Below are 22,941 nucleotides of genomic sequence, written 5' to 3' on the forward strand. Positions count from 1 at the left end.
TCTATAATTTTAATAAACTGCAGGCAAATAAAGTATAAACCCATATCTGATGGTGGCTAAAAATGAAGCAAACGGTATTTGGTGCTGAAGTATTTGATACGAGTATAATTTTTTGTGTTTTGGACCTTAAAATTGCTGTGTTCAGCCTAATAACGTTTGTAATTTGGTAAAATCCAATTTTCAAGTGTACATACTTTCTTATGCCTGGTAATTAAGCCAGAGAGTGAGTTAAAATTTAACGTTGCATCAGCATTATTTCAGTCATATAGCGACCCGGCAACTCTGGCAATTTTGCGTCGTTGGGAGTAAGTATACACATATTATTAGGGTGACAAGAATGGGTGGGGTTGGTAGTGTGTGAAGGGAGTGTATGTGGGACGGGGTGGGGTGGTTAGTATGTGTGTACAAAACACTTTCATTATGGGATGACTCGATTATTTACAGGCCACCGTGATGTATTTGGAATATGCTGACTGCGTGGGTTGCGGTGGTAGTGTGAGGGGTGTGTATGTGTGTGGTGGGGGTGGGGTGTGTGTGGGGGGGGGGGGCGGGGGGGGGGGGGATGTATAGATGTACAGAACACTTTTATCATGGGAGGGTCACAATTTTTCGTACACATGCAAATTGAAACTGACCCCAACAGTTTCTGGGGTAGAGCATTATCCCATGTTTGACGTTCGACCCGACTTCGGATCGGGTGTTCACAGTGCTCCATCCGAACGCCTCTGTGGTCTAGTGGTAGAGCGTCCGCCCGGAGAGCGGAAGGTCCGTGGTTCGATCCCCGGCCTCGTCATACCAAAAGACGTTAAAAGATGGTACTTGTTGTTACCCTGTCTGGAGCTCGGGATTAAGCGGCTAAAACAAGGACTGGTCAGCTCGGAGTCAGTATACTGTGTCTGAGTGTGATATTCATGTTAAACTGCGGCATGGTATCTCAGTGAGCTAGCACCATAAATCGGCATCAGACCGGACTAGTACAAGCAGCCACGCAAACACACACACGTGCATGCACGTCGCTATATAAGTGCAATAATCTTGGACGCGACGTTAAACCCCATTTCACCTCACCTCACAGTACTCCATCCGGCTTATTGCGTGTGTCGTACATCGTTGCTCATACTGTCAACCACTTGTTTGCCTGGTACTATTTACAAGCCGTCGTGATGTATCTGGAATATCGCTGACTGCGTGCGGCATTAAACAACACTCCCTCTCTATTCCGGGTAAATGTGGTATCCGGTACTTCGCACTTATGATATAATTTATGTTATCAATGCGCTGTGTCTTTGAGGCATAGCTGCCGGTGTAAAGATATACGAGGACGTAGAAACAGCCGACAGTGAATGAAACAAGAACGTGATCAATAAGGGTGCATATCGTGGTATGGTTTGTTTGTTTGTTTGTTGTTTAACGCCGCACTCAGCTGTTCAAGCTATATGACTGCGGTCTGTAAATAATCGAGTCTGGGCCAGACAATCCAGTGATTGACATCATGAGCATCGCTCCACGCAGCTGGGATACGATGACATGCATCAACCAAGTCAGCGAGCCTGACCACCTGATTCCGTTAGTCGTCTCTTACGACAAGCATGGGTTGCTGAAGACCTATTCTACCCTGGACCTTCACGGGTCGTATGTCGTGGTATTTCCAGTATATAATTTGAGCAAAATATGCCCGGTCACGATTCTCGTGTAGCATGTGCTAACGGAGAGCTTATTCAATAATTAGTAAATTAATTCTGTAAGATACTTATGCTAATAGTTGTAATATAGACAGTTCATTGACCATTCCAGCTCGTGGAATAATAGTAGTCCAGTTGAATACTGAGATAATGAATAATTGTGTTTTACAATGCAAATTCGCGTGTGTTTATATTATATTATATTATTTTAATATTCTAAAAAGATGAATAGACCTGAGTAGTGCTTATCACAACAATATTGTATTCACCGGTTGACACTGTATTTTTCAATTTATCATACAATAACAAAACCGTCAGTCTCTATAAATATGCATTAACTGCATTTGCCTATCCTTTCTTTTGTCTTTAAAAACACACATATATAAGTATATGAGAGAGAGAGAGAGAGAGAGAGAGAGAGAGAGAGGTATAAATAATTCGATTAAAATATATATGCAAACACAATATTTTAAATTAAAATAAACAGCCACCATAATTAACTGCATTTGCCTATCGATTCTTTTCTTTTGTCTTTAAAAAACACACACATATAAGTATATGAGAGAGAGAGAGAGAGAGAGAGAGAGAGAGAGAGAGAGAGAGAGAGAGAGATGAATAATACGATTAAAATATATGTAAACTCAATATTGTGAAATAAAATAAACAGCCAGCATAATGAAAATTGTGTTCATGACAAGTTCACCGATATTAACTTGTGTAAAAACGTTTGAAAGTACATCATACCGAAATCACCGCACAGTAGGCCATTAAGTAAATATTGATACTGATAGCTTATTTAGCCTTTAAGTAGCTTATGGGCAAGATAAACATCCCAATCGCTCTAATAATCATGGCTGCTGTATGTTTTATCTGTAACCTTTCTTTTTTCAAGACATCTTATGAGAACTTCAGGAAATTTCTTTCATATTGGAAAAGAAAATCCCCATTGTGTTAAAATTTAATATTCTATAGTGACAGCACCTTTAAACCTCTAGCTGGGCGTCGTCTACCTCCGGCGGAAGTCAAGGTGCGTGAATCAGAACGAGGCATTACGTCGTAGAGGGGTCTGGCTATTGATTGACATCGGTCCCCACCCTATGACGGCCATATTGCGAACCGGTGCTTTACAAAACTAGGCTATTCAGCATTGACAGTTCCAGGGTGAGTTAAAATCGGCCTCACAAGTTGCAGTACGGTGATTATCATCACTCTTTCTTGCGGCAGAAGTGCGGAATATGCTTGAATATTGCTGATGATGTGCACAGCTTAGTTTTTTTCTGCTGGATACTTGGCAAGCCTGTCACTCGTTATAACTTGTGATTTGAGGTGTGTTCACGCACATGGATGTAACCAAAAAGTTTATGTTTTGTGCTGTGCAGTGTTTGACTGTTCGTTTTGGATTTATTTTACTTATTTGGATTACCCCTTTAGAGCGCTCGACCGTTGGAGCTAAGGCGGGGGTGTTGTTCCCTCTCCTACCAGACCGTGTCACACGATCATGCGAGAGATTTCTAGGGAGGCGACAACAGTATTTGAGCCTTCGAGCTTATGGCGCAAATAAGTGGTTAAAGCTGCCGATTTGTGTGTGTGTGTTTTTTCTACGCTCCTCCTAACCCGTCGAAATATTCGATACAATCCTCCTCCTAGGGCTGTAGAGAGATATGGACCTTGATTTCTCCCGGAACATGTATCGTGGTTTGCGTTTTATTTTTAGAAATAATGAAAAGGCATGTCTTTGGGGGATAGTTCAATAAAACCGGGTCTATTTAAAGACCTGGCCCATCCTCAATAGCGTCTTAGGGCTTTTTCACATTCCAACAAGAATATTTCATTAAGGAAAGTAAATGTACATTGTTTGTAAGAAACGTGGATATGCATAGAGATATAATGTACCTTTGGAAAGGGGTGACACACCCCTGTACCGGATCTTTTTTTTGAATGACCTATTTTTATGCTTGAATGATTTTCGCCAGCAAAGCCATTTCTATGTAGTCCCTACTTTTGTTGGATATAGGGCTTCAGGAGATTTGACAGCGATGTCACATAAAACATTTTGCACGTTGATTGTGATCTTTTAGGCATACCAAATATTTATTTAATGTTGGAATTTAGTACTTATGCTAACAATTGCTTGACTGTACTCGAGGTAAAATTCAAATTAAAGCAAACACATTTTTGCAGTAAGTGTTATTAGGCTATAACAGGAGTCTATGGAAGACATTCCATGTTTAGATTGATGTGTCGGGACCTGTCATCTCAGTTTTATCACTAACTACATTGGCAGGTGTTTGAAGGTGCAAGACATGATTTTAATTGTTTTGAGAATATATTGCATTGTACAAAGCTGACACGAAATATGTCCTTTTAGAGTTGATATCTTGTGTCGACTGATGAAGATCTTTTCATGGGTTGTTTGATATGATATTAGCTGTCTATTCTAAGCAATCTGAAATGAATTAAAATTAATGTGTCATTTGAATGTACTGAATAACCATGATATCAAAGCAAAATACATGTTTCAATCAAATGTCTTTTTTTGAAAGTTACACTGACTGACAGGTAACAGCTAACCCATATATACTTGATCACACCCCTTTTCAACTACAGAGATTTATCAAGATAACAACAACTAGGAAACACTACAGTTGTGATTAATGACGCAATTTGAGGTGGGCCTGATGTGTGTTTTACGAAGAGCAATATATACAGCTTGACCACACCCAGGCTCATGTCTACCTCGACTCCATAGGATGATGTCACTGCTGTAGAGGATCGAGGGGGAGGAATGTGCTGACACCCTTTGTATGTCTAACTTGAAGCACCACTCCAACAGTTCACTCTTCTTTTGCAGGGATTTCAACACCAATCTGGTTTCTAGGGGGATCTCTAACACATTTTGGTTTTAGACGGCGGCTGAGGGTATACAATCAAAATGCCGAAGCCGGTAAGTACTCTTTTAAATATGTACACTGGTTTTAGATAGTTTAGAAGGAAAGTTTGTGTTGGTTATCACTCAGACTGACAGGCGTATTAATGATGTAGGGCTGTGCTGGTCATGTTTTATTGGTTTTGCCAATATAATTAATTGTATAGTAATAAATTGAGGCTGTTCCATTATAAGTGTTAATGAGCCTTATTGTACATGCAACTAACTTTCGGTCATGTAGTTCTGTAAATATTTAGTATTGTATATGATGCTAGTTTAAGTGTAAATCTGTAGTCTGGTCATTTCACTGTCCTTTGTAGACAGGTTTTTATTGTATAAATGTATTTCATTATGATATAACCTTTGATAGTTACTATCAAAAATAAATACTGCCGATGTGTCTTTAAATTTTAACTGACTTACCCACTTTAAATAGTTTAGTCATTTTGTTTTCATTTTGTTGGTTTACTCATGCTTATACACATGAAACCACCTAACCACATGACTAGCCATTTACCATATTTACTGTTCTAATATCCTCGAGTTTTTGCCAGTGAAAAGAATGGATCGTCATGTTGTAACCTTATGTTTATTATGTTTATGTGGTCAGAAAGTAGCCTCCGTTGAATTTAGTACAGGGGTCTTTGAAGTTTGATCCGAAAGTATTTGAATCTAAGCAATAAGCACCTCATCTTTAACCAATATGTTAGGATAGTGATAAAGATCGCTTGTCTTCCATGCTCAGGTTAAAAAAACTGCTCACATAGTTTTGAAATACAGATAGATTCTGGAAAGGGTTGAAGAAAAGAAAAGCCAAGTAAAGATAAGAATGTATCTTTGAATTCTAAGGAAGTAAACATGGCTAACCCAAAGTCAGAATAAATACCTCCCTCTACTGTGGCCCAGTTGTCTTATGTAAACATAGGGAGTGACCATCTGTCTAGCTGCAACAGTTTGTGAAACAAACCATCTCTTTTGACAATTTATACACATGTTATTTAATTAAACTAGTTTGACCCCATTTCCATAATTTGGGGAAAGTATATAGTAAAATCAGTTTGAGTCATGACTGGTGATTGTTTAAACTTTCCAACTGAAAGTTCCTGCAGCTGAGCTGACATTTATGAGTCATCCTACGACTGAGATTTGAATAGCTCTGACAATGAACGTTTGAAACAAGAGCTTGCTTCTGGCTTCCTCTGCCATCAAAAGCAGGCTTGCCATTTGCAAAGGCTTAAGGCTCTTTAAAAGATGTTTGGCTGCGAATAAAACAGAAATATGTAATAAACCTAACATTTAACCTTTGTTGAATGAAATATAGGTCAGGTTTATGTTACGGTAAATGAAACAGGTTCATATCCTGGCACTGGCCCAATTTATTTCCACAAGAAACTACTTTCTGAAATATGCAGCTGTGAATATAATTTCGAAAATGTGACAGCAGGTTTTCAAGTTGAGTGCATGAGAAAGACCCATTGAGCTGGATGTTGTTCACAGACATTCCCTTAATTTGATCAATACAATTGCCCTGTTCTTTCCTCGAAGTAATGTTTGCGCTTTTTTTAGAGTGCATGAACTGCCTTTATTACTAGAAATCTTACATGGCTAATGTTCCTCACTTGATATCACGTTGCACATTGCAGTGCCAGACAGCTCTGTTTACACATGATCAGCTCTCACGCATCTAATAAGGTCTTGTCAGGGTCGGGGTGACCCAGTCTTAAGCGTTCATGTGCATGTCATTGGCTCCTTCATCACATGCTTCCTGGAGCCTATTGCATCCTGAATAATTAATTATAATGACATTGTCAATCAATCTTCAAATTCAAATGTATAGTGTTAAGCGAGTTCTACTGAAAAAGCCCATATGTGGGTTGTTTATTTTACGATCTTCAATCAGAGCTTTGTTACATGTGATAATGGTATTCCAGAGAGAGCCACAAGTTGAGTTTGATGTGTAATTCAATAATGAGTATGGATTTAATGAGGATATTGCACAAAGGCATTGTTAGGACTTGAGGCATCATTGAGAAGCTGTAAATGGAGTGTGAAAAAAGAGGAAACTTTTTATGTTAAAATTTTGGAAGTGCTGGCAACCCTATTCACATGCACGGAATATAATTATGTATGCATGGACATGTACTTTACACTACCATTTGATCAGATTCCTGGCCAAATAAAATCAGTGTTGGAAATTGAGTGGGCTCCTTGAGGTGTTCATGGTATTTGAATCTGGGGACCCCTAAATCTTTATATTTTGACATTAAGTTAATGACAAGGCCCTGTTGACTTTCATGCTGTATTTCAGACACCGAAAAGGGTATTGCAAGCTTTTAAGTTCCTTGTGTTGGAGTGCAAATGATGCAGATAAAATTGTAGTGCCATGTTTAAGAGTTTGTGGATACAACTGCTTATTATCTAGCTCATGGTGAAATGGCATTCGTTGAATGTATGTATGGACTCAAGTTTCTGCATCTGGGTCCAGACCATAACCAGTATTTTCATTATAGCTGTATAATTGAAATTGTTGTGATTGATAGACTTGTAATTCCATGTTACGGGCATTGACCAGTGACATTGAGTGTAATATAGTATTGATTGCAAGAATAAAAGACAACCATTTCCAATAACCTATAATTTAAATGTTCATTGATCAAAAGGTATTATTAGTACCCCACTCACATTCTAAAGGACACTCACATTAGAATGTTTGTTCATTCTTATACATTGTATAACATTAAAAGCATTCTTGACTGGCATGTTGAGGAAAGGTTGAATTCTATGATAATGATAATATATTTGGATGTTAACTTTTGTTTAGATATTTTGAGAATGTGTGCTTGAATGGTACTCAATGTTACAACATATCAGAGATATAGCTCACACATTTTATTTACAGGTCAATGTCCGTGTTGTCACTATGGACGCGGAACTGGAGTTCGCGATCCAACCCAACACAACTGGCAAACAGTTATTTGACCAGGTAGGTTTTTACCTTTCTTTCTGTCTTATCCAACATACCGCCTCCGTGGTCTTGTGGTAGAGCGTCCGCCCGGAGAGCGGAAGGTCCAGGGTTCGATCCCGGGCCGCGTCATACAAAAAGACGTTAAAAGATTGTACTTGTTGTTACCCTGTCTGGCGCTCGGCATTAAGGGGCTAAAACAAGGACTGGTCGGCTCGGAGTCAGTATACTGTGTCTGAGTGGGGTATTCATGTTAAACTGCGGCATGGTATCTCAGTGAGCTAGCACTATAAATCGGCATCAGTCCGGACTAGTACAAGCAGCCACACACACACATACACGTGCATGCACGTCGCTATATAAGTGCAATAATCTTGGACGCGACGTTAAACCCAATTTCACCTCACCTCACCTCTTATCCAACATGCTATGAAGGAATTATTTATGATGTTCTAGGTGGTGTCATGTAGTACATCTATCATAGATGTTGTCATGTAGTACATCTATCCAAGGTGTTGTCATGTAGTACATCTATCCAAGGTGTTGTCATGTAGTACATCTATCACAGGTATTGTCAAGTAGTACATCTATCATAGATGTTGTCATGTAGTACATCTATCATAGATGTTGTCATGTAGTACATCTATCATAGATGTTGTCATGTAGTACATCTATCACAGGTATTGTCAAGTAGTACATCTATCATAGATGTTGTCATGTAGTACATCTATCATAGATGTTGTCATGTAGTACATCTATCACAGGTATTGTCAAGTAGTACATCTATCATAGATGTTGTCATGTAGTACATCTATCCAAGGTGTTGTCATGTAGTACATCTATCCAAGGTGTTGTCATGTAGTACATCTATCATAGATGTTGTCATGTAGTACATCTATCATAGATGTTGTCATGTAGTACATCTATCCAAGGTGTTGTCATGTAGTACATCTATCACAGGTATTGTCTAGTAGTACATCTATCATAGATGTTGTCATGTAGTACATCTATCATAGATGTTGTCATGTAGTACATCTATCATAGATGTTGTCATGTAGTACATCTATCACAGGTATTGTCAAGTAGTACATCTATCATAGATGTTGTCATGTAGTACATCTATCATAGATGTTGTCATGTAGTACATCTATCCAAGGTGTTGTCATGTAGTACATCTATCATAGATGTTGTCATGTAGTACATCTATCCAAGGTGTTGTCATGTAGTACATCTATCCAAGGTGTTGTCATGTAGTACATCTATCATAGATGTTGTCATGTAGTACATCTATCCAAGGTGTTGTCAAGTAGTACATCTATCCAAGGTGTTGTCATGTAGTACATCTATCCAAGGTGTTGTCATGTAGTACATCTATCCAAGGTGGTGTCAAGTAGTACGTCTATCCAAGGTGTTGTCATGTAGTACATCTATCCAAGGTGTTGTCAAGTAGTACATCTATCCAAGGTGTTGTCAAGTAGTACATCTATCCAAGGTGGTGTCATGTAGTACATCTATCCAAGGTGTTGTCAAGTAGTACATCTATCCAAGGAGTTGTCAGGTAGTCCATCTATCATAGATGTTGTCTTGTACATCTATCACAGGTGTTGTCAGGTAGTACATCTATAATAGATGTTGTCATGTAGTGCATCATGGTACAAAGACCATGGGCATAGTCAGTACTGTGATGAAAATAACAACGTAATATTTGGTGCTTCATCTGATCAATGTTACATCATAACAAATTCATTTACAAAACCCATACCTGTTAACACAGGGGTAGAAACTAACCGTTTTAGCACGCCTGTCCTTATAATGATTAGCAAATCCTTACAAATGGCAAATGTCTAGTAGTCCTTACGATACCTTAACTATTAGGCAGTTTGAGAAGGACTATTGGACTAGTGCCAATTTCTGTCGCTGTCATACAGTTCATCTTCACAGGTGTTATGTAGTACATCTATCACAGGTGTTGTCATTTAGAACATACTGCACAGGTGGTTGGGGCTATATGGGGATTTCTAATGAGCATCAGAACCCGACACTATTCCAGGATAGAAATTAGTGCTATCCGCGTCTGTTTTGTTAATGTTAAAGGTATCCTTAGGTCTGGTTTGCGTGGATCGATGTTCATGAGGTCAATCACTGGATTGTCTGGTCAAGACTCGATTGTTTACGGACCACCGTCATATATATTGCTGAGTGCGGCGTCCCCCCAAATCATATCAAAAGACATGGTTCTCAACATTTAGGGGATTCAGAAAAAAGACCTTAGGTCTGGTAGAATTTCAAACATTTTGGGGAGTATTGCTGTATGTTATCACTCTTCAGGCTAGTAGACTTTCTTGGTTAATTTCTATCACTGCTTTTGCTTGTTGCAAGAGGCAATTAAATTGGTGGTCAGACTTAGTTCCTTGGTTGATTGCTCTTCATTGTATCCGACAGTGTTGGAGGTTGCTTATAACATCACTAAGTCCAGTTACTCAAGGTAGATAGGATTGGGCGGTTACACTCTGTGACTTCATTGAGTGTCATTATACCCTGACAGCATGAATCATTGCTCACAATATCAAACACTGGATTGTCTGGTACAGACTTGATTGTATACAGACCACAGTCATATAGCTGGAATATTGCTGAATGCTGCGTTAAACAACAAAGTGAAATAGCTGGAGCATGATAGGCATGATGTGTTAATCAGTGGACACTATTAGAAATATAAATCTGGACAGTTATGTGCCACTCGTGAAGATCGGGTAGAAAATAGGTCTTCAGCAACCCATGCTTGCCGTAAGAGGCGACCAACGTCATCGGGTGGTCAGACTTGCTGACTTGTTCAGCGCATGTCATCGTATCCCAATTGCATGGATCGATGCTCATGATGTCAATCACTGGATTGCCTTTTCCAGACTTGATTATTTACAGACCACCGTTATATAGCTGGAATACTGCTGAGTGCAGCCTTAACAACAAACAAACAAAAAAGACAGAATTGTGTTCCTGGATCAGTGATAAAGCTCGGATTGCAAACTAAGCGCCCTTGGCAGCAGAATTGGGAAAAAATCGTGATAATGTTCAAAATTAGATTTTCTTAATTCCCTTATTTTCGTAAACCCAGAGAATTTGGGAAATTTTAAATTCAAATTTGGAATATTTTCAATTATTTGTTGCTGACTAGGGACCGAATATTGGGCCTCTGAGCAGGTCAAGATAAGTTGCTGCTGGATACTCATGATTAGGGTACTTGGTTTGTCAGCACCATACCCGTGTTCAGTGGCAAACATCTATAACCTTAACCATGATGGGCTTCCTCCCACATCTTAAAAGCTGACACACCCCGATATGACTCAAACACTTGTTGAAAGCAGTGTAAAATACACGATTTTGATGATACTTGATCTGCATCATGTTACCATGTGATGATGTAGTGAGTTTGAGGTTCTTTCATCTGTTGTTACATGAACTGTTGTTAATGTCTCTTTCTTTTCTTTCCAGGTGGTCAAAACAATTGGTCTGAGAGAGATATGGTTCTTTGGACTTATGTACATAGATAATAAGAATTGTATTACTTGGTTAAAATTGAATAAGAAGGTGAGTTGACAATGTTTACATGGAAAAAGTTGTGAAAAAAACCACTTGTCTGATTGGTGTTCATTAGTGAAACCAAAATTACAGATCATGACCTGATGATAGCATTTCAAAAACTGTTTTGATATGAATGTGTGTTGAAACCATTTGACTTCGTCAAAAGATGGATTTGATAATTAAGCTTACATCAGGAACAGTATCGCCAAAACAGTCAATCTTTCTTGACAAAACTCAACTCGTACTCTTTGTTTTGTGATGTCAATGTAATATTGGGACTGGAATCAATTGAAGGGATTCTGTTAACTGAACATCTCCAAACTTCACATTTCTTAACATCATTGAATGGGGAGAAAAAGAGATGTAGCTGTGTTTGTGTGTATACAATTGTTGTGCAGAAAAAAATGCATACATGAACTGCTGAATCAGCACTTTTGATAATTTGTCAGATTAAACATCAGTTCTACAAATTCTGGTTATATGGCTGGCAGAGCATACAATGTGTGATTTGTCCCCTTAAGTATATGACTAGAATACTAGAAAAAATCTCTTAAATCATGCTCCCCCACTCACCAATTTCAGTGTTTCTATTTAAGAGTTTGGAAAACTGCTAGATTTTATCTGAACTGTCACTGTGCTCTAGTATTCTTCATTGGCAATGATTGGTGTGAAGTGTTTCATCAGCATTATGCTGGCAGCTATATATATGAACTATTAACACCAGAGTTACTTGTTTTGCAGGTGCTAACTCAGGATGTTAAGAAAGAACAACCTCTACAGTTTAAATTCAGGGCAAAATTCTTCCCAGAAGATGTATCAGAAGAACTTATTCAGGAGATCACACAGGTAATGCAGTATTTTGATTTTTAGTTTTCAGACTTGATTCAGACTTGGAGCCATGATATGGTCCTCTGAGCGAGTCTAGATAATCCCTGTTTTAAAACAGTAATCTTTTTTAGCCACACAAAACCCATTCAACATGTCCAGATAAATCATCCATTTTTGTCAGACACAGACTTCCTTCATTGTCATTTATCAAGTAAACCTATTAGTGCAGTGATTGTAAGTATGAATGTATTTTGTGTTGCAGAGAATGTTTTACCTTCAAGTGAAAGAGGGCATCTTGAATGATGATATTTACTGCCCACCAGAAACAGCAGTCCTCCTAGCTTCCTATAGCTGTCAAGCAAAGTATCATGACTACAGCACTGATGTTCACAAACCAGGGTTCCTTTCCAATGACAGATTACTGCCCCAGAGGTAAGACCAGCTTGTTGATATTCTGACTTACTCTGCTTGACTGCCCCTGTGCAGAATCTGGGTTAGAATTGCTGGTCGCAAGGGGCGATTTAATGGAGTGGATCACTTAGTTGACAGCATGTCATTGTACCTGAAGGCGTTAGTGCTTGCTCATGGTATCAATCACTGGATCGTTTGGTTCAGATTTGATTATTTACATTATCGCACTCATAACTGTAATATTGCTGCTGTGGACAACAAATGCACACATACTCGGATTGAGTGAGCAGGCATTGTTGTATTTGGGTTACCATCAGAAGGGGCATGTTGTTGCACTTCTGGTTGAAGAAGGCTAAATTGTTGTAATGGCATCACCAGTTTTCCATCTATGATTACTGGACCAGTGAAGGTCAGGAGTAGGATAGATCTCCAGCAACCCATCAGGATCGGGTGCTCGGTCATCAATCCCAATCGCATGGATTGATGCTCTTGATGTCAATCACTGGATTGTCTGGTCCAAACTCGATTATTTTCAGACTGCCGTCATATACCTGGAATATTGCTGAGTGTGGCGTTAAACAAACTATCATTACTGTTGGTTTTATCACGTTTCTTTGATTGTTGGTAAAAATATTGATAAAATGGATAAAATATTGATAAAACTAAAGCATGACTTGGTCCTTTGAAAATGGATTAATCGTGGTTAACTGTCATGTGAATTCTTGATACCAAAACAGTAGTGATGTGAGGAAATAGAGGATGACCTTGTACCTATGCCACAAGGAAACTTTTGTATAGTGATAGCCGTACAACTGTAGACTGCCTCCATGGTCTTGTGGGTGGAGCATTTATGCCCGGAGAATGGATGTCTGTGGGATATCGTTAAGTGCAATAATATTGAATGTGACGTTTAACTTCCTTTTCCCTCACCTTGCCTTGCACCTGCAAATTGTTTTGGGAAGACCAGGAAGTAGTGTATGTTTGAATGTGGCTTCTGTAATCATGGTACGAACACGTTGTGTGAAATTGTGTAGATGTGATATCAGCATTTCTGGCATTTGATATGATTGTATTATTTCACCTTTTCAGAGTATACGATCAACACAAGCTGAGCCGAGAGCAGTGGGAAGAAAGAATCACAACCTGGTACTGTGAACACAAATCAATGACTCCGTAAGTTGACAAGTGTTTACCTTACATATTTAGTCACATGAAGGTTGCCATGCTTCTCACCACCAACCACTAGAAACACCACCAACCACTAGAAACACCACCCACAAACCAGAAACACCACCCACCCACCAGAAACACCACCCACCCACCAGAAACACCACCCACCAACCAGAAACACCACCCACAAACCAGAAACACCACCCACCCACCAGAAACACCACCCACCCACCAGAAACACCACCCACCCACCAGAAACACCACCCACAAACCAGAAACACCACCCACCCACCAGAAACACCACCCACCCACCAGAAACACCACCAACCACTAGAAACACCACCCACCCACCAGAAGCACCACCCACAAACCAGGAAACACCACCCACAAACCAGAAACACCACCCACCTACCAGAAACATCACCCACCAACCAGAAACACCACCCACCAACCAGAGACATCACCAACAAACCAGAAACACCACCCACAAACCAGAAACACCACCCATCCACCAGAAACACCACCCACCCACCAGAAACACCACCCACCCTACCAGAAACACCACCCACCAACCAGAAACACCACCCATAAAACTTAAAACACCACCCATAACACTAATAACACAGCCATTAGACACACGAACCCAACACAAAGAAAAAAAATCTATTGCTTTGTTATATGGTATTGTTCTATGCCTTACTTTTTGAAGTTGTACTTTCAAGACAATGTAATTAACTGCTTTCTGTCTTATATTACAGAGAAGATGCCATGATGGAGTACCTCAAAATAGCACAGGACTTGGAGATGTACGGTGTGAATTACTTCGAGATCAGAAACAAGAAGGGGACAGAACTCTCTCTAGGAGTAGATGCACTTGGATTGAATGTATATGAGAAGGATGATAAGTAAGTTTCTAACCATTACAACAAACATGACAAACACAAGTTAGTAATTTCTGGGAATACATGGTGTTACTATTCACTTCTATTACTACGATTAAGACAAAGGGTTCAAGGTCAACTTATCATGTAGTTGCGACCAGTTACTTTCTAAGGCTGGTTTTATTGAGGTTATTTGTTGCCGTTGTGTGACACGCCTGATTGATGTGGTATGTTTGAGAGGGGTTAACTCTTGTCAGTAACTGATGTTTTCAACGTCATCAGTGGAATACTACCACCCATCTTTGCACTGTTTGAAGTTAAGAGGGACCGGGGTTCCTTGAGGCCTTCTGTAGTACTGGAACCTAGGGACCCTTTAAATGTTAAGCTTTTGGGAAGTTATAACAAGGACCATCATGCTTAATTTTGAACATTGACTTCAGCTAGAACACAATTGTTTTCTGCCTCAAGGTTTACATACTCTTATATTTATATTTCAGACTAACACCTAAGATCGGATTCCCATGGAGTGAAATCCGGAACATTTCTTTCAATGACAAGAAGTTTGTTATTAAACCAATAGACAAGAAAGCACCAGTGAGTATTCTTCAAGTTAGAAAATCAGAATAGGGCTTTAAAATTAACATTCTTAGATTACAGGTTAACTCGGCACAAACGCATACATTTCTTACGGGTAATTTCTTTCCATATGAATTGACAAGACTGAGCAAGAAAGGTTTATGGTTATCAGATCTAACATTCAGTGCCTCGTGTTTCAATTCAGATTTCTATTTATCAAATTTATAGTAACCATGGTGTTATTTGATTCCAGTGCACTTAACCGCAGTAGGTTAAATATTATTCATGTTTTTCGGTAATATAATGAAAGATCTTTGTCTCTATGCTCATGATCTTTACCTAGGTAGTAAATGTGTGTCTTTATACATTCTAGTGACACTGGTTTGGTAAAAAATATTCTGTTCAATTTTCAGGACTTTATCTTTTATGCTCCTCGCCTTAGAATATGCAAGAGAATTTTAGCTCTGTGTATGGGTAATCATGAGTTGTACATGAGGAGGAGGAAGCCAGACACAATTGAAGTGCAACAGATGAAAGCTCAGGCCAGAGATGAGAAACTTGCCAGGCAGAGGGAAAGGTGGGCATGTTTACACTGCTTCAGATAGACAGCAGGCTCAGGGCATCGACCCTTCAGATGGATCCTGAATGAGTCCGCCTTTGTGGTTTAGTGGTAGTCAAAGGTGGTTCAGTAGAAAAGCTTGAGGTCCTGAACACAATTTGTTATGGTTCTTTTTCTAACCAAAGATCCCAAGTCCCAAGTATTAAACGGACAGTGCTATTAAATCACTAGTGATTCAAATTTGTCAAAGGCACCACTGTTGGCTGTCCCATATTCCTATGATCCTGGCATCGTTTCCTGGATTCACCCTGATAATGATAAAAGTGTAGTTATTATGTGTCCTCAAGGTTAAGAGCTTATGATATAATAGTTCAGTGTTTTGTGGTTCATGCAAAAAGTAAATACTTCATGATATCTGCTGTCAGTGTTTTAGAAGCTTGGTGTACGTTGGCTGACGTAGCATAGACACATGATAGAACCTTGCTTTTACATGGTCCCTGCAAAACCAATACAGCACCATACAATTGAAAATGTAGAGAGCAACCTAGCTCAGAGATTTTATGGCTTAAGTTGCAAAGCATCTTCTTTATGTTTTATCTGTTGCTTGCACTGAAGATTTGGACAATCTGTGCCCAAAACTTTTAAGTCTACTAGCCCGAACATGTTGTTTTCTGTAGATGTTATTTTTATGGACTACTTTGAGTTCAGCTTCTCAGTCTTCGGGCTAATGGCTGAGGATGCAAACTGAAGTAAGATTATTTCGTTCTAGTAAGATCAGGTAATACTTGCCATTTGATGAGAGTATAATCTTCTGAAGTTAGGGCAAGTACATTTTGGCACAGGCTGAGACTATATACTGGATTGATATGGTGCTGTTGTTATTGTACATTAAGACGTAGATTGTATGAAGAACTCTGGTTGTAGGGATGAGCTGCTGCGAGAGAAACAACAGAGAGAGATCGAGGAGCGTGAGAAGAAACAGCTTCAGGAGAGACTTCGCCTACTTGAGGAAGAGCGGGAACAGATGAAGCGGGATGATCGAGAGAAACAGAAGGGTAAGTGTTGTCAGGCTGTGAATATCTAACTGCCCTTGTGGTCCGGTGGGTATAGTGATGGTTCGGTGGTTAGATCCTCCGGGGGTGAGTCATACCTAAAGGTGTTAGAAGATGGTACTTGTGACTGGCCGGCTTTGAGTCAGTGTGATGTCAGAGACCAGTATCCAAGCTGAACTGTGACATGGTATCTCAGTGGGCTAGCGCTATAAACTGGCTGAAATGGAATAAGCAGCCATACACACGTGTGTCCATGTCACTATGAGAGAAATTCTCTTTACATTCAATGTAGAATATTCTTTTCTGTTATAACAAAAAAAATATTCCCTTGGTTGCAGTGTGGAATAGCCCCTTGTGTTACAATGTGGAATATTCATTTGTGTTCCAGTTTGGTATATCCCCTTCTTTTAAATTGTACAATATCCGCTGGTGTTTCACTGTGGAATGTTTATTTGTTACAGTGTAGAATATCTCCTCCCTTGCATTATGGTGTAGAGTATTCCCTTTTGTTACAGTATAGAATATTCCCTTGTGTTACAGTGTAGAATATTCCCTTGTGCTACAGTATAGAATATTCCCTTGTGTAACAGTATAGAATATTCCCTTGTGTTACAGTATAGAATATTCCCTTGTGTTACGGTATAGAATATTCCCTTGTGTTACGGTATAGAATATTCCCTTGTGCTACAGTATAGAATATTCCCTTGTGTTACAGTATAGAATATTCCCTTGTGTTACAGTGTAGAATATTCCCTTGTGTTACAGTGTAGAATATTCCCTCGTGTTACAGTATAGAATATTCCCTTGCATTATGGTGTAGAGTATTCCCTTGTGCTACAGTATAGAATATTCTCTTGTGTAACAGTATAGAATATTCCCTTGTGTAACAGTATAGAATATTCCCTTGTGTTACAGTATAGAATATTCCCTTGTGTTACAGTGTTTGAGGAAATGCAGTTAAAGATGACTGCTCAGGAGGTAGCCATTGCCGAGGAGCGTCGTCTCCAGGAGGAACTAGAGCGCACCCGCCTTGAGAAGGAAGAGGCCGAGAGGCAGATGCAGGCATCTGAGAGTCTCAAGGAAGAAGAGAGGTTAAAACTGGTACGTAGGTTCGCTTGGAACATGATGGATGGGTTGGGTAACAGTCCACTGACAGTAGGATTTGCCACATGTAAACACTGCACTGTACCTTGAGCTGTATATGTTGTTAATTCACTACAGATGGTAGATGACTTGTCACCTACTTTCATGTCATGCAAGCTTTCAAACAAAAGATGTGAGCTTAAGTTTCGTTTTTGACATTCAACCTCAAAGACTTGCAAGTAAATCACTGATTGCTGGAGTGTATTTGCACATCTAGTTTACAATGTAATTATTTAAAAGCATGGATGAATGCTCTTATGAAACATCACTAGTCTGAGACACAAGTCTAATACAATAAAATCTGTCATGATTTTACATAAATTGATGATGTTTTGCTGTAAAGTAAAACATAAGAGGAACATGTACACATAATCTTGAAGTTTGATGATGTCAAGCCCAAGAAAGCATGACAAATTACATATAACACAGGGATGAGTGATGTACGGTACATGTAGCTGAAAGGTATTGAGTGTGTTCAAAGATGGTTGTTTGGAAAAAGGAGGGTTAGTCTGACACAAATTTAATTTTATTTAAAATCACTTGGTGAGTGTTGACACAAATATTAGTTTCCACTTTTCAAGAATTGGTGGCACTGGTGCTTGTATTTTCTATAGCTAAATCGAGCCCTGTTTCTCAGAAAAGACATTCTGAAATGACTTGTTCTATCTCTGTAGGAAGAAGAACTGTTGGCAGCTAAGGAAGCTCTGGAGAGCCGACAGAACGAGCTGCAGGAGCAGGTGGTGTTTGTCAACAACCTGAAGGAGGACCTGGACAAGACAAAGGCGGAAGCCGAGGCCAAGGAAAGGGATCTGGCCGAACAGCTGCGCATAAGAGAGGAAGAGCGGGAACGGCAGCTGGCCGAGTTGGAAGAGCAGGAGAGGATGCGTCGTGAGATGGAAGAGAGGCTCTCTGCAGCTGTCCACGTGCACGAACATGAGGATGATAATGAGGAACATGGATGTAAGTTGAATCTAGGTTTGAGTACTGTCAGGACTGCAGACTTATTTTAAATGTCGAAAAACATTAGTGTGGAGCTTTGGATATTGCTTGATGAACCTTTGGCAATGATCTGACTTAGCAACATATGTCACAGACCACTGCCATTACTGTCTTCTTGTGGGGGGCATGGGTGGCCCAGTCGTCTGATTTGCTGTGCAGAGTTGCGTCCCTTTGGCACTCCAGAAAAATAAGATGATTGTGGGTTCGAATCCCGATTCGCCCTATTTCTAGGTTTGTCAGCACCATACCCGTGCTCTTGGGTTCCACTGAAGTGGTAAACGTCTGCGACCTGCATCACGTCGGGCTTTCCTCGCACATTAAGCTGACACGCCGTGATGTAATTGGAATAATGTTAATAGCGGCATTAAACCCAACTCACTCACTCAAAACTGTCTTCTTGCAATCTCTGAACCTTTATTTTTAAATCTCACAAATATCCGATTACAGTTTATTCTTCGGCTTTGTGACATTTTAATTGATTGAGGTGCTGGCTGACCTTCAGGAAGATTTGGACATGACTTGTATTACCCTTCAATATTTTTTACTTGAAATAGCCATGAGATAAAGAAATCTTATTGGTCTATCATAAATCTATTCAAATCTAGATGTTAAACAATTTCATCTCTCCCTTTTTTCAGCCTCCGAACTTCAAGTGGAAGAAAACTACATGAACTTGGCTCGACCTGAAGAACATCGTCAAGTGATAGCTGATACTAACGAGTCTCTCAGTGCTAAGTTAAAGGTATGTTGCAGATTCATAGTTATGGAATTAAGGACAAAAAGATATTCAGTAGGTTACTGTTAGTAAGTGCCTTGGACATTTAAGTACCTGAAGGGTGGTTGGGGTGTTGTGTATATTCTTCAAGATTTATGTACAAATGATGAAATTGTGAAACTTGCATTCCTGGTGAACTGTGGTGTGAAGATCTCTTGGGAGATATTTTAGTACATACTGAGGTAAAAAACAACAAGTGTCTTTCTCCTTCAAACTGCTATATAATGCCATTTTGAAATTATATACACTGATTGCTAGGATTCATGAGATAGCATAATTTTTAAATCTTGTTAGAAAAGTATGTGATTTCCATCTTCAGTTAAGTACCTGTAAGTCATGTAACCAGCAAGGGGCGGTCGGGTAGCCTGGTGGTTAAAGGGTTCGCTCGTCACGCCGAAGACCCGGGTTCGATTCCCAACATGGGTACAATGTGTGAAGCCCATATTGGTGTCCCCTGCCGTGATATTGCTGGAATATTGCTAAAAGCGGCGTAAGACCATACTCACTCACTCACTCGTGTATCCAGCACCGTTAAAAACTTGAATGAATGTTGTTTGAGATGTTTCTTTAAAAGATCCCAATTGATACATCAGAATATGTATATGGTGACATTCAGTAATTGAACACAACAGCATGTAATCTCCTTATGTTGTTGGGGCGTCACGCCGAAGACCTGGGTTCGATTCCCGACATGGGTACAATGTGTGAAGCCCATTTCTGGTGTCCTCCGCCGTGATATTGCTGGAATAATGCTAAAAGCGGCGTAAAACCACACTCACTCCTTCTTATGTTACAACTGATCCCATCTATTATTTCAGTCTTTGAGTTCTGAGTTGGACAATGCTCGTCATGAGGAGAAGATTACAAAGATGGACCAACTCCATATTGACAACAAGAAAGCTGGCCGTGACAAATACAAAACTCTAAAACAGATCCGTCAGGGCAACACAAAACGGCGAGTGGATGAGTTCGAGAGCATGTGAACAAGTACTATCATCTCTTTGACCATGAGAACCTCCTCCCCTCACCAAGAAGGCAATCCACTCGACCACTGTGAATGGGGTTCTCATGCTGAATATGTTTTATTATGGGAACTACCAAGAACTGACCTACCAGTTTATATAGCCACATTTCTATCTACTGTTCTATGGACCTACTATCTCTCACGATCACTCTAGACTGAGGTCTTCTCACTCAGGATATATCGTAAGGAGGCTAATTCCGTGCGTTAATTGCCGAGAAGCAATTTTTGCCTCATGAATATATGAATGGAGAACAATGGGACGGCAACTTCATGCAGGTGTCATTCAGCCTGGCATGGTCGGAGGTTTACTCAATATTCCAGATGGATTTTACTAATCATTAATTCCCTAAGGTCACCAGAGGTGGCATTTTACAGTAGACTTAGGATTTTCCAAGATAATGTTTGAACTTGAGTTTGAATAAATGAAATCAAAATTACACAAGACAGTTTGGGTACAATGGTTATGTTTGGGTTGTCAAACTTGTCAGTATATATGTAAAATGATAACTTGTTTTAGCTGACTAGGTTTATCCAATAATGCCTTTTTGTATCTGATTTATATTTTGTAACCAGACTGTACAGATAAACAATTGCTTATTACCCCCAAGTAAATTGTTTGTGCTTTAGTTCTGAGTGCTAGCAGTGTGCAGGCAAGGTGTATGTGTCGTGCAACAACACACTACTTATGTCTCATCAGGGTTCAGTCATAGAGGCCCCACTCTTCGCTCTGGTTTTCACGTGGTAAAAGTTCAAATTGCAACAAAATGCCAGAGGACCGGTTCTTCGGAATCTGGTAAGGCCATAAAGACTTCCGGCGCTTCAAGTCAACAGTTGCTATTTTACAAATTTCCTTGTAGTTAACACACACTTGAATGGGAAACATGTAATGGGGGAACTGTCTTTTCTGCAGCTATTCCTTCTGTCATGAATACTAAGGCAGAACTATATATATATTGCCAACAAGGTTTGGAAGAGGTGACATGTATGGTACCGATGTTAGCGGATTTTTTTTTTTGACAACATACAGATATGCATGGAGTTCATTTCTTACATAAATGTAGTATGTCTCTGTGCAGGTATTTCTGTGATAGTTTTTGTTTAAATTGGAGCGACCAATATATCATGGCCAGTCAATTTAAGACGATTTTGTCAAGGCTTGGGAATTTCTTAACAAGAGCAGCCAGCCCTTTCAGCTTTTGAACAAAATTCATTCCTTGGCTATCTTGGAGCACCGTTTATTAAGACTCACCTTACTGATTTTGAATGCTTGTGATGCTATATGAATGGGAACATAACAGAAATCACTATTTTTGTAGCAAACGTTTAAATATATTTTATCATTGATGGCTATCCAGTTGAATTTAGATGGAAATTGTTTTGAGGATTGTGTTTCAAACCACATTTGTGTGATCTCATTGAAAGGAGCACCATCTGGTGTTTGTGTTGTGGCTGTAATGAGAAGATAACTCCGACACTGGACCATCAAAAGGAAATCATATTCAGCAAAAATGTTATATATATACAATGAAGTCTTTTGGATTTTTTGTTTTCTCTGTAATGTAACATAGCACTTGTATACAGATTATACTATAGGCTTATTTGTTTTTTCTAACTTATTTTACTCTGATATTTCTGACATGAGATTTTTAGAATAATTTTCAAATAGTGTTTGATGAAAATGGATGGAACCAATCTTGAAGAATGTATCAAAGAAAAATTTGATAATAAATTGAACATTAATTCCAATAAAATATAATTATTTATCTTCTGTTTTCTGTCTATTGTGTAAGCTTTTCCTCAGCATTATGTGTACAGAGACAGTAGAGGCTTCCAGGATGACTTTGGTGTAAATTCAAGAAAAAACATATTACCATTATATTCTTTACTTAATGTCTAATTATGCCAAAATTGATAGCTGAAATTATTATTATTTTTTTTCATTGATGTTTTTTTACTTCTGTTTGACATTCTTTAGAAGCGCCACTTAATGCCCATGCTATACAGAATATGAGAATGGGTCAGGCTGTACTATGTCCACTTGGAAGGTAATGGCTGGTCAGTTTGACTGAGAGCATTCTTCATAACCATATAGTCATAAGATGTCTCATCGAGTACGCTATGTTATCACGATTGGCAATAAATATTTCAAAACAGATAGTTCATGTCTGTTGTCATTTCTCAGAAGCATACAGCTGTAGAAACTTCACGTAACAAGGAACCTTTACATAGGGATTCGAGCTCTTCTGATTCAAGGTCCACCGGGATTTGCACATGTGCTTGTGAGACTGTGTAATAGAAGCCAACCTGACAGTGAATGAATTTAATTGTTGGTCACAGTATGGAGACCTGTGACATGGCTTTATTGTGGTGG

The 22,941-nt window shown here is 39.3% G+C and overlaps 1 protein-coding gene across 2 annotated transcripts; it reads left to right on the forward strand.

Annotated features, from left to right (window-relative positions):
- The first annotated feature begins 2,688 nt into the window (after positions 1–2,688).
- Positions 2,689–22,727, forward strand: LOC124139025 (radixin-like). 2 transcript variants are annotated; one of them, XM_046505995.2, is made up of 15 exons: positions 2,689–2,843; positions 4,534–4,626; positions 7,508–7,591; positions 11,063–11,158; positions 11,894–11,998; positions 12,243–12,412; positions 13,481–13,564; positions 14,320–14,466; positions 14,940–15,036; positions 15,432–15,595; positions 16,502–16,632; positions 17,570–17,730; positions 18,447–18,732; positions 19,410–19,513; positions 20,365–22,727. In XM_046505995.2, exons 2-15 carry the CDS (start codon positions 4,615–4,617, stop codon positions 20,527–20,529), a joined length of 1,806 nt encoding a protein of 601 aa, XP_046361951.1. In that variant the 5' UTR covers positions 2,689–2,843; positions 4,534–4,614; the 3' UTR covers positions 20,530–22,727. The 2 variants fall into 2 exon arrangements, with proteins under 2 accessions (XP_046361951.1, XP_046361952.1); XM_046505996.2 differs by lacking the exon at positions 2,689–2,843 and adding an exon at positions 2,872–3,008.
- Positions 22,728–22,941: the final 214 nt, after the last annotated feature.

This window comes from Haliotis rufescens, unplaced genomic scaffold (assembly GCF_023055435.1).
Source record: "Haliotis rufescens isolate VD_foot unplaced genomic scaffold, xgHalRufe1.0.p SCAF_49, whole genome shotgun sequence".
NCBI lineage: Eukaryota > Metazoa > Mollusca > Gastropoda > Lepetellida > Haliotidae > Haliotis > Haliotis rufescens.

What these genes read in the sequence shown, in the direction of transcription:
- LOC124139025 (XM_046505995.2), top strand. An exon ending in GGTTAAAATTGAATAAGAAG is followed by an intron (nt 11,159 to 11,893) that starts GTGAGTTGACAA and finishes CTTGTTTTGCAG; the next exon opens with GTGCTAACTCAGGATGTTAA. An exon ending in TTATTCAGGAGATCACACAG is followed by an intron (nt 11,999 to 12,242) that starts GTAATGCAGTAT and finishes TTTGTGTTGCAG; the next exon opens with AGAATGTTTTACCTTCAAGT.